Raw genomic sequence first — 12,200 nt, 5'->3', positions numbered from 1 at the left:
CGCTTCAGAAGACAGCACTTCACCAGTGCTCTGGCTGATCCAGCGAGCAGGTGTTGGGGTTTAGCAGACCCAACTGCTAAATCCTTCCTATGGCGGTTAAAATCCGTGCAATACGCACGCACAGGTTATAACATGTATATGTCCTTCGCTTTGGCTGCCATTCGTCAGGTTCAGCCTGAAGTTCTATCAGCTTCTCCTGACGCGGATCCTGGCTGATGCTTGCTTAGGACTTCTGTCGAGGTAAAATAAGTCTTGTTGAACATCTGTGGTGAAAAGCCTAGCACATCCAACGCAAATCTGTAACTGATCTGGTCCTTTTTTGGTACGTGGAAGAGGCCTACGCCGACAGTCTCTTTGTAATTGCGCTGGAGGATTCCTTCAGCATTTTTTGTGGGCTTTTGCTGACTGGTTGTAAGAGACTGTTGGCTGGAAATGTTTGTCTCGACGTTGCTGCTGCAAAGACCCTCAGGATCCTATTGCCGTGGGGGAGTACGTGCAAAATGTCCCTGAATAAACCTCCGTATCTGCCTGAAGCTGGCAGTGCCTACCGCGCCGTGCTTGCCCACGAGCAAGGTGAAGAAACCACTGTAAACACCTGGGCACGCGCCCATGGAGGAACACGGGGCGGCACGTATGGTAATGAGCTCCGTGGAAATGGGTGGACTTTTTGGAGAAATCATGGGGACTGGGATAATAAAAGAACTGCCTACTCCTCTCTCAAAAAAAAATGAAAAAGGACCTGAAAAGCAACTGCAACTGGAAAGTAACAGAGGAAAACGTGCAGCACTTGGGACTGGGACTTTGGCTGGAACCTGGAACGTGGACCCTCCATCACCTGCATTGGGACCGAGTCAACGGGACGTTGCTGGTGTCGTGGTGGTGCTGGTGGTAACTAGTCTTGCTGCATCTCTTCCGTTTTCTTGCTTAGGTCTTCCTCTTTTTCCTTTCTTCTTCCCTCTGTCCTGTCGCTATTATCAGTTGTTACAGGAAATAAAACTTGTAAGGTTGTATGGCATCTGACCTCGTTTGTGTCTTAATCTCGCTCTTGGGATCGTTTAAGAACCCTCCCCGATATCGGATCGGGACGCTGGTTTAGCGGGGAGAACCTTTGGCCACCGTTTCCTTGCTGTGACTCTGTTTTGGGTTTGCGTGGTGGGGTTTTGGTAGCGGGGAGAGGTTGCAGGGGTGGCTCCTGTGAGAAGCGTAATGCGAGAGAAAAACCAGTGGTGTGCCAGCTGTGGGGGGAAAAAAAAACCATCAAAAGTTGCTGTGCAAGTTATTCTAGTGCTGCATTTTTTCCCCTGTCATTGTTAAAAGTAATTTCTTATTGCTGGTGTGAAGAATGTAAGGTGAAAATTCAGGTCAAGTTGGAAATACCATTTATCTGTGAAGATACAGACAAATTTATCCTCTGTAGGAGAAACTGCACACAGATTTCAGGAAGGGAAAATGGGTAAATGTTCAGCTATGGCTGAAGTTCAGTTTGTTGTTGCCAGTTCCTCATTGCAAAATGTTCTAAGTGAATGAACAAATTAAGGATTTTTTTTTTTATATTGAGTCTTAATTGAATGGATCCTCATTTAATAAGTTGCATACAGTTAACAGACAAGCATCTTGCTCTTCCATCCCTTTGCTTTTATTTATGGCTTAAACAGAGGTAAAGTCTTAAGGACGCAAGACCATAGCCTGAGCTGACTGATAGTCATCTTTAACCACTAACACACCGACAGAATCTGATTTCGGTTCTGAGTGTTTTCGGGTTTACTTTAGATTTAAGATATGAATTGGCAGTTGTGCTGCGGTAGCAAAAATAAATCCAGAATACTTTTTTCAATACAACTGCTAGTTACAGGTATTTCATACTGTACTCAAGTCAGCGCTCAATGTTGGGTTTGTTTTTGTTTTTTTTTTTTTTACTATATGGTGTTGATGTAAATCTGTTAATATAACAAAACTATGTTTCTGTTGCTCTCCCTCTGTGTTTTTCTAGGTTGTGAATGTTTAGATCTGTGTTCAGCTACCTCTGGAGGAAACCGGCGCTTTCCGTTCCTGGTTGTTTCCCTTTGTGTGTTCTAAAACTCTTCCATCCTTTTCCTCTCCGTTAATTCATACCATTGATTTAACCATACGCGCTGATACCTGACAGGCCCCCGCACGCTTTAGGACGAAGGCGTTTGAGGGTGATGTCTGATTGCAATCCAGCTCATCCCATTTTCTTATTCCCTTGCTCTGGCCACGTAAGAAGCCGGGGACACCCCCCCCCCCCCCCCCCCCCAATTTACCCGTTGACCCCCCGGTTGTGTGCGCAGAAGTGAAATGCGGGTTTAATTTTGAGGACAGAAATTAAGCGTAGGCCAGCCAGCTCCACCTAATGAGGTGGGGGGAGGAATTTCTCCTTCCATCCATCAACCAAGCTCCCCCCCCCCCCCCCCCCCCCCAAAAAAAAAAAAAATAATAATTAAAAAAAAAATCCTGAGAGCTAGCACAGTTATAGCCATACGCCTGTGGCTGCCTCGCTGTCTATCGCAGAGATACACAATCACGACCGCTCACGATCCCTCCTCTCCCCTCCCCCGGGCCGGGCCACAGCCGTTGCTCCACCCCCGGGGGGGGGGGGGGTGAGGGTGTGACACAGCCTATCGCGATAGGGTTGTCGCCGTCCCGCCTCCAGCAGCCGGTGCGGGGCTGGTCGGTACCGAGTGCTCGGGGGTAGGTAAAGGGGGGGGCGGCTTTTCGTTGGGGCGCAGGGGGATTTATATTTTTTTTTGGCGGGGGGGAGCATTCCCTCGTCTCGCTGGGAGCCTGGCTGAGGTGAAATGGTGGTCGGGGCTGGGGGGGGGACACACACAAGCGGGGAGAAGAACCGTTTTCTTCAGAATGGGGAGGGACGGGACGGGAGGTTTTAGGTGGAAATCTGTATTTATAACGTATTAACCCGAGGGGGGGGGGGAGAGGTGCGGATGGTTTTTATATCTTTTTGGGCTGCCGCTCCCCGGGTCTGAGTCATGCCGGAGGGGCGGCCGCACCGCAGTGCGCTAAGCGGGGCGGGCTGCGGGTCCGATCCGCACCGATCCGCATCGATCCGCATCGATCCGACCGCAGGGCAAGGGGGGGAACCGGGACTCCCACCGGGGAGACCCCCCCCAGTCACCCCAGCCCGCAGCGGCCAAGGCTTGGGGGGGTGTGTGTGTGAAGGCACTACCCGGGGTGCGCTGCAGTTTTCAAAAAAAAAAAACAAAAACAAAAACAAAATGCAGTTAACTTAAACCCCAAACCAACAAATTAGGGGCGCTCCCCAGGAATGGGGGTCTTCGTCTTAGCTACCCTTTTCTTGCCTTTTTTGCTGCTCTGAGGTTACGGCGAAAGTAGCTTTTTTTAACTGTGTGCTCTCCCAGGTGGGACTGCGGAGGAATGCTTCTGGTTCTGGTTCGCCACCAAGGCGGTAAAGCCTTTCTTGCTGTTGGGATTGCTGTTTCTTGAGGTTTCTTGTTATTGAGACTGGTTGGATGCTTGAGTTAAAGCAGCAGTTTAGAAAATTCAGTTGAGCAAGCGTTTTCTGGGTTTTTTTAAGCCGTGTTGTGACTCGCTGTCTACATAGGTATGTTCTAAGCTAAAATTTCACTGTTTTCTCATATCTTTGTTCAGGACTACAAAAAAAAAAGAGACTAATTTTCACAAAAATAGATTGGTTGAGCGACTACTGTCAAAGCTGTTATGCTGGCTCTGATGATTTTTACTAACCTGCCTTATATTTATTCTGCTCACGACTTGGTTTTGCTAAAAGGCAAAAAACCGTTTTACTCTCTGCCAACAGCACTGGGCAGTTCAGGGCTCTGGGAAGATGGAGAAGTTCCCAGGGAGGTTCTCGTTGCTGTCCAGAACGGCTCTTGCTTTAATCACCAGACCAGTGGCACTCCCGCAGATTCACGTCACTGTGGGATGAGCCTCTGGTCTTGGAAGGCTTCTCACAAAGTTGTTTACCCCAGAAAATCGTCTCATCTTGCACATTATGGCTTTGGTTTTTCTTAGTTCTGCTCAATAGGAAACCATACAGACAGGAAAAAAAGTTAGTGGTTTGGTTTTGGTTTTGGGGTGGGGTTTTTTTTGGTGATTTGGGTTGCTTTTGTCAGTAGAAAAGTGAACTAGACTTAAGGTTGAAAAGGATTTCGGTATTGTTTTATTGAGAAATCTTTTCAAGTCCACAGTCAGTCTTCTGGGAGGAAAAAACTCCATCTCAACGTGATTACGCTCTGCCACGCTAGACTCTTAGCTGCATATAGAAATAGCTTCAAGCAGTATTAACAGGGTCAAGAGTAGCAATGTAACTGTTTCCCTGCGGTCTTATCATAAGTGAAACTTGTTATCTGAATGCCTTTAATTTTTTGGGACTTGCAATCCTACTTGAGCTTTGAAGACAAACATGAAATCATGCCCTCCTAGCGCAAGTACGGCCCCTCTCTCCCTCTCTCCCCCTGGTATCTGCTTGATACTGAGTCTGAGTAGCCTAATCTCTGCAATAGCAGAGATTTTTTTAGTAGTAGGTATTATTGTTTGTAGTTCAGAACCTGCGCGCAGAAGTCTAACGACTCCTGCCTTGGAGTTGTCTACGTTAAAAAAAATCCTCACCTTTCTAGCTCACTGCTACCTGCGGAATACAGTGATCGTGGAGGACTCGAGCCATCGCTGCAGTCACACGGTGGGTTATTGCAGGTCAGTCCCTCAGTGAGAGGGAGAAATTTTGGGAGAGGAGGGGCAAAAGCCCCCGTAGTGCAGACAAATCTCTAGCAACCCCATGAGAAAGAAGAAAGGAGCACAGTCTGGCTCCAGGTTTATTGGGGAATTGCTGTAAAAGAAAAAGCATTCGAGATCTAAACGGTCTCTCTTTTTTGTTGGGTGCATTTGTAGCTGTAAGAAATAGGGAGGGCTGTGGAATGGTGTAATCGGAGGGGAGCAAGGAGACCCGTCTACAGCCTGTCGGGGCTCAAATCTCAGTTCTCAGAATAAAAATCCTCTTTCGGGAAGTGCAAAGTTACTTTTCTCTCTTCTCTTTCGCTGGTTTTCCTGGCCAATGCCTTCAGCTGCATACTGAATCGAGTCTTGAAACCTCGATTCCTCACCACGTGTTTTGCTAGTTTCACGTAGCTTTTAAGTATGATAAACATCTAACGTGTGTTTATGCCTCCAGCTTAGGCAAGAAGCATGATCAAGATGAACTGCGTCATATTAACTGCCTGCATTGTTCTGGTTGCTTTTTGTAGTTGCGGTGAGTATAAGGGAGGTATTTCCTGCTGTAATGTTATGACCGGGGCTGAGGAAATCATGAAAAAAATGTCGGAGAAGGAAACAGAAACCATCGACGTAGGGCTTAGCTTCTGTTGCTGATTGGTTTTGGTCAGAAGAGAGAATTAGGTGCAGAATATGATGCTGCTTAATACGGCAACAGACTGGTGTGTTTTCCTGCTAGAAGATTGGATTCCTGGTATGTAAATTGGAAAGTAGGCGTATGGCACGAGAGAGAAGTGAGATGAAATAAAGAAGGGCTAGAATAAAATTCTGCTGAAAGTGTCTCTTGTTGTCTGTCCTTTTGGAAAAGGCAGTCTTTAAGAGTAGATAAAAGAAGCAAACGTGTTTAGTATCTTGTTCTGCAGGCACATAAAGGTAAGGGGTTTGAAAAATGGCCGAAGTACCTGCTTCAAAAATCTTCCTTTCAAAACTGCCTGTCTCAATTTGTACCCTGACAAAAGCTTGTAAATTTTAGCTTAAGCCTTGAGTTTAATAACCAGGCGTATGTTTTCTGAACAGTTAGATGCAGATAGTGATTCACCTCTTTTTCCTTTTTAACGCTGCTACTGTTTCAGTACTTTACTATTCAGTAAAGATAAACCTTTGTCTTCTTAGGCTATACTCTAAGGTGCTACCACTGCGAGAACAGCCCTTCCTTGTGCAAGACCAATAGTACTTGCTTACCGACTGAAGATACTTGCTTGCAGATGAAATTTGGTATGTATACTGCTCCACAGAACTAAAATAAACATGGTTATATCAGTTTTCATTGCCTGTATGCTTGTAATCTGGCCTTAGCTTGCATTTCTTCGCCTCACTCAAAAGAAGGCTGCAAATACTTTTGAAGGTCATGCTTATATCCAAGCAACTAATGAAGATAATGATGATTTAGATAGCTGATTTATACTTGTACGAGCATATACACAGATAACTGTATATCCAGATTTGAAAAAAACCAAAACAAATCAAAACAAAAAAACCACCACCCGAGGGAGATGGAGAAAAACAGGAGACAGCATTGACTTTAAAATACAAAAGCTTTGCCCTGAATTTGTTACTCTCTAAAAACAGATAAAGCACGTGTAACACACAAAATAAACCTGCAGGTGAAGACTCAGTTGCTTATGAATCGACACTATTAAAATAAATTATCTTTCCCTGAGGGGGAAGTGACCTGCATCTCAGAAAGATGGTCAGGGATGTTGAGCGCACAGAATTATTGCTCTAGTTGTTAAATAACATTTAAGTAACTCTATTGCTACCGGTGACAGGGGGTTCATGGGAAACACTGAAGTACCAAGTCAACTGAAATAATCTCCTGCTTTCCCAACTGGTTCCCTCTGCTCTAGAAAGACTTTTGGGCTGGCTTTGGACAGCGGGAACCCAGATGGGGCGGGACCGCTCTGTTCCCTGGCAAGGTCCCTGCTAAAGCTCATGCCTTGGCGTGGAGGAATGAAGCTTCTTCTAACGCTGCTGGACCAGGATGCTGCTCTGTGCAGCTTGCATCGGAAGGACTTTTCTCTTTTGCTGTTTCCCTTGAGCCTAAATCGTCATGAGCACAAAGCGTAGGCTTTCTAGCACGCAGCCTAGGGCGGTTGTCCATCGGCAGAGTCGGGAGTCGAGTACTTGAGGTGTCAGGCTAGGGTCAGTGGAAGACAAGGTGTTTGATCTCTGGTGTCCAGGGGAATGAGCAAGAAAAGGGGAGGACTCTTCTGCTCTTCAAGCTCTGTCTTCTGCATGTTGCTTCTGGAAATTAAGCTGGTTAGATCCAACGGGATGAGCTGGATGGTGATGCACTAGCCTTCTCTGGCAGGAGCCCCAGAGTAGGTATCACTCAAGCTTCACTCTGTATTTCCCAGTGGGTCATTTAGACTGAATTGGAAGCACCGGTAAGCTTGAGCTGGAAATCTTTCTTCACCTATGGCTGAGAGCTACAAGAGAGTGCTGTGGAGGCAGGACCATGGCTTGCTGTCGCTATTCACACTACTAAACTCCTAGTGAAGGCAAATTTGGAAACTTATAAGCACTTGAAAGAAGCTAAAAAAGCAAGTATGTGACAGTCTAGGCAGTGATTCTCTCTCCGTACCAAAAATGGTATTACTTTCAATATTCTCTTAATCTGTTTAATTTTTTTTTTTTTATTTTTTTTTTTTTTTAGGAAAATTGAGAACTTTCTCCTGCTGGAAGGCATCCCAGTGCAGTGTGAACGATATTGCTGAATCCTTCCAGTTGGATAATTTTGAATTCTTTTGCTGCCAACATGACTTGTGCAATGAGAGCACAATTACTAGGGTTAACAAAGCAGCCTTCAGTATTGCCTCTGTAATGACCATGTTATGGATGCTTCTGTAATAATCCTGATTTGTATGCCGTAATTTCAAGCTGAAGTTATACAAAAGCATTAACGCTCCTCTGAATTGTACTTCTCGCATTTTCAGTTCCTAATCGTGGGCAGAAACGTTACCTTTTAATTTTAAATTCTGTTTCCTGAGGTTCCATCTGTTAAATCACTGTCTCCATTCACGGGAAGGAGATGTATATTGTTACCAGTTATAGGGAATTTGTGTATTTTGGCCTGCCTTCTTCATGGGGAAAATAACTTGTTGGGAAGTAGTGTCATCTTGTGGAGAACCTGGGCAAACTTCAGTGGGTGATGTGAAAGGGAAGGAATACTCTAGGTTTTATGCCGGAAAGGTATAATTTCTTAAAATTGTAATGATTTTTGTTGGGATTTTGGGGGGTGTTTTTTTTGGGGGGGGAGGGGGCTCCCTTGTCATACACCAAGCAGTGGATTTGCCCTCAAGACAAGAAGTGTTGGATCATAAGTATCAACTTGCTGCAGTCTGCGTGATGACTATCGCAATGTTTAGTTTCAAGTGATTTAGACTCTTTGTTCCCATCACTGTAAGGTTTTTCTTTTCTTTTTACAAGCCAATGATATATCCTTGTAAGTACTGTTATTCTGGGAGGAAGCATCTACATTTCCTAAACCAACACAAAAATAATGCTGTAAGTGAGAAACACTTTCCTCTCTTTTTATATTTCCGTGAGCATGCGGACGACACGTTAGCTGCTTTTTTCCACCCTTATACTTTATCCATGCCTAGGATTTTAACTAAGCATGTGCTTTGCACTGAATATTTATTGGTATACTGAAAAATATAAAATGCTAAGGAATTGAAGTGGCACATCTAGTTTATTTTCCCACATAGTCAGCTTTTGGTTTTTGTTGAAAAAAGTAACATGTAAACTTAACCCTTCAAGCTCCCACCTAAGAGTATTGAAAAAAACCTTGCAGAACTTTATATTTTGACTTTTATGCAACTCTATAAATGCGAGTACAAAATATACATGTATTTATATAGCATGAAGAAAAAACGCTCGGTTTGGATGTGTAAGAGGTCTGGAGCTGAAATAGTATGTACATTGCTCTGCCTCCGTGGTGGAGACAGACCTTTGATACTTCTCTGGTAGCTGGGGACCCTCTCAGTCAGGTACCATGTCAAATTCTGCTTTTTCTCTACTGGAGCTCTTGGCATGTCCCTGCAAGAGTTGTGGTCCATTGCCAACGGCGTATTCTCTTCCTGAGGACGCTCGCTTGTGCTACGCAAGGTGCCAGTGACACCAGTTCACCCAGTCATAACAAGGGTGTTACTCCAACTCCATGATATATTCTGCAATGTATCTTTTAGTTAAGCTTATCTTAGCTATGAAAGCATCCTGGGATCTCTCTGATCACTCGAAATACGGGAATCATCCTGCCTTTGATTAATAAAATGTCAAAAAAGAAAATGTGGAGAGTGTGGCTACTTATTGGCGCGCTATTTACAGCTGGACATAACTCCAGGCATTTCCGCGTGAGATGCATCCACGCTTCCCATCCAGAGACTCTCAACAAGTTGCAGGTAGACTTCTCTCACTTCTTCTCTGGAGGTGAGTGCTACGTGTAGTCGGTTAGCTTTGGCAGAGTGGTTATTTGCTTTAGGGAGCTGTTTGATAGGACAAGGGCTAATGGTTTTACAATAGAAAAGGGTATAGATTCAGACTAGATAGAAGGAAGAAATGTTTTACGATGAGGGTGGTGAAACGCTGGAGCAGGTTGCCCGGAGAGGTGGTGGATGCCCCATCCCTGGTGATTTGATGTTGTGCTGGAAAGAAGACGACAGTCCTTGATTTCCCAGTCTCTTGTCCTTCCACCTTTTTATTTCCCGTCTTGTTAACAAAAGCAGACACTTACAAGACAGTAATTTCTGGGCAGTGACTCAGTGACTTTTTCCACTGATGCACTACCATTTGTCAAGCTCTTGCTCATCTCAGATGAAAAAGTGGTATTAAAGCATGGACTCAATATACAGTTGTGGGAAGGTTTGTAGCAAAGAAATTAACTTGTGTTAGACAAGCTGATAGATTCCTTATGCTTAAACCGTTGGTTTTTTTCTCTACTATATTGCCAATGTCCCTCTTTTGATGGTTGGCACTTTTAAACCTGTTTTATTGCTGTATGGTCTGCATAGTAAAAGATTCTTTTTTTTTTTTTTAATAAGCACAAAAAGAAGCTCTGTATTTTGTCTAATAATAGTTTGAAAAATATTTTTTAATATTTGTGTTTTGATAGCCTTGAATACTTTCTTGTCTAATCTGTCATCTTTCTCCTTTCTTTCTCTTCTGCAAGCAGCTTGAGCAACGAGGCCTTGTGGTTTGTACTCTAGAAGGCCACTTCTTTTGTAAAGATCAACAAGAACATTGTTTAATTCTTGTGGTGAGAATGCAATGTAGCAAAGTAAGAGAATTTGCTATGATAGCAAAAAACTTAAAAAAAAAAAAAAAAAAAGAGACTAGATTTCAAGTGGAAAGTATCCCTTTTGTCTCTCTCCTGGGAGGGGCAGATTAGTTATGTAGGCTGATTCTCATCTCATGCTATTTACAAGCTAAATTGTGATGCAGGGTTTCGTGTTTTGGTATATATTTGCGTCTTCTAAGCTGGCGTGGTCTGACGGGTGAGCTCTCTCCTGCAGAAGGAGTTGTTGAACAGGGACTGCTGCTTGAACTTTGGTACTTCTCCCACTGCTGCTCTATTACGTCCAGATTTGATGGCCAACCTTCAAAGATGGGTGACCAGAGCCATCAAAAGCTTAGATCAAATACAATTCCATTTAGCGATGGTAAGACAATACAGTACAGGGTGCCAGCGATCAATTCTGCGCACAAGTATCGCGTTGGTGCAAATAATTGGCTTTGCTTTAGGTTTGCGTACGCTTTAAAGACGGGTCCATCTTTGCTCTGAGCTACAGAGCAAATAACCCCCATCAGGTTGTTATAAAATTTTCTGTAGCATTAATTGGTCATTTGTGTGTACGTTTGTGACTGCTCACTTTTACATCCATCCCTGTTCTTCAGTCAGTGATTTTTCACTCTGTGTAACAGCAGGGTTAATGTGTGTGATAGTTTCTTGACTCGTATTTATATCTAATCATGGCCCTGTTACTGGATGGGCTGGAATTTAGCTCTTTTCTGGTTGTAACAGGTAATTGCAAGGAACCGGGGGACTGGTGGGAAATCACAGGATCACAGACTGGCTGAGACTGGAAGGGACCTCTGGAGGTATCTGGTCCAACCTCCTGCTCGGTCATCCTCACAGTGAAAAAGTGTTTCCTGATGTTCAGAGGGAACGTCCCGGGTTTCAGATTGTGCCCGTTGCCTCTGGTCCTGGCGCTGGGCACCGCTGAAAAGAGCCTGAACTCATGCTTGTCTGGGAAATGCCCAGGCTGTAACTGGGACACACCAGAAACCAGACAGTGCCGCACACTGCTAGAAAGCTGCGGTTTGCACACAGGAAAAATGACTCTCTAACCTAGTACAGAACGCAAAACACAACAGCCGCTGCTGCCAGATGCAATGAACAGCTTGCTTTTGTACTTATACCCGTAGAAAGCTGGAGGTGGTTTTCTTTTTTCTGCTTAGAAAAAGGACTTTCGATCCCTCTCTGTCCCTGAAAGCAAGATCAACGTAACTATTGTTATGAAAGTTGCCTTCTCTAACTATACAGCAACCGGTCTTTATAGTATCAAAGTGTTTTAACTTTGTTAAGGTATATATTACTTCACATTATACGCTGCGATATAGTGAAGCAGTGGAATTTTACTGGAGACTGGCATTGGGCGTGTGTAAGTATAACAAAAGTAAGGACAGCCTGGCCCTGGAAAGAAGGACTTTGCTTCTTGGAAGCTTAGAGCTGTCCGTGAAGGATAAAAAAATACCCCCGAACAACCAAGGGGATGCCAGCATCGTGCCGTACCCGGCCATCCGAAGGGTGTAAGGACCCCGTCTAACGCCACGTTTGGGTTGGGCTGGGACACCTCACGCGCTCCAACCCTTTTCTCCTGGGTTTCTCCACGAGGCGCCCCAGCCCCTCTCCTCGGTCGGGTTTTGGTGACGCTCGGAGCACCCTCGCTGACCTCGGAAACCGCCGCTGAATGGAATTCCTTCCCTCTGCGGGAAATTTATCACAGGGCTTCGCTTTTTCCTAACCTTTAACTTCATGTTCCTTGCTGAAATTTAAGGCCATTGCTGCCATGGCCCCACACAGGCGGAAGATATTCTGGTGCGTTTTTGCAGGGTTACCCTTCTCCCCCCCCCCAAAAAAAATTCTTCCTCAGGTTGGGAAAGTGCCTCTCCAACCTTTCCTTGACCATTCTTCTCTCTTCCACTGAACGTTTACCTTTCCTTATTGGTTTTTTTTTTAAATTGTCTTGGGGGCTTATTTTTAATTTTATCCTCGGGAAAACGGTTTGTTCTGGTTTTATTGGCGGGGTGGGGGCGGACGCGAGTGCTGCCCCGCCGCGGTCCTCCGCGCCGCCAGGGGGCGCTGTCAGCAGCCGGTGACGTTTCCCGCCGGGGCGTGGCGGATGCGGCGGGGG

The 12,200-nt window shown here is 45.0% G+C and overlaps 1 protein-coding gene across 3 annotated transcripts; it reads left to right on the top strand.

Annotated features, from left to right (window-relative positions):
* The first annotated feature begins 2,611 nt into the window (after window positions 1-2,611).
* Window positions 2,612-9,075, top strand: CD59 (CD59 molecule (CD59 blood group)). 3 transcript variants are annotated; one of them, XM_049821053.1, is made up of 5 exons: window positions 2,613-2,709; window positions 4,635-4,696; window positions 5,191-5,263; window positions 5,899-6,000; window positions 7,442-9,075. In XM_049821053.1, exons 3-5 carry the CDS (start codon window positions 5,200-5,202, stop codon window positions 7,633-7,635), a joined length of 360 nt encoding a protein of 119 aa, XP_049677010.1. In that variant the 5' UTR covers window positions 2,613-2,709; window positions 4,635-4,696; window positions 5,191-5,199; the 3' UTR covers window positions 7,636-9,075. The 3 variants fall into 3 exon arrangements, with proteins under 3 accessions (XP_049677008.1, XP_049677010.1, XP_049677007.1); XM_049821050.1 differs by having other exon boundaries at window positions 2,619-2,709; window positions 4,635-4,710; XM_049821051.1 differs by lacking the exon at window positions 4,635-4,696 and having other exon boundaries at window positions 2,612-2,709.
* The last annotated feature ends 3,125 nt before the right edge of the window (window positions 9,076-12,200 follow it).

This window comes from Accipiter gentilis, chromosome 17, assembly GCF_929443795.1.
Source record: "Accipiter gentilis chromosome 17, bAccGen1.1, whole genome shotgun sequence".
Lineage (NCBI taxonomy): Eukaryota > Metazoa > Chordata > Aves > Accipitriformes > Accipitridae > Astur > Astur gentilis.
The sequence above is the reverse complement of the archived record's forward strand: the minus strand, read 5'-3'. Positions and strand labels throughout refer to the sequence as shown.

Coding starts and splice junctions, on each gene's coding strand:
- CD59 (XM_049821051.1), top strand. CDS start 5,200: ATGATCAAGATGAACTGCGTCATATTAACTGCCTGCATTGTTCTGGTT. Junction 5,264..5,898: donor GGTTGCTTTTTGTAGTTGCG/GTGAGTATAAGG, acceptor TTGTCTTCTTAG/GCTATACTCTAAGGTGCTAC. Junction 6,001..7,441: donor TTGCTTGCAGATGAAATTTG/GTATGTATACTG, acceptor TTTTTTTTTTAG/GAAAATTGAGAACTTTCTCC.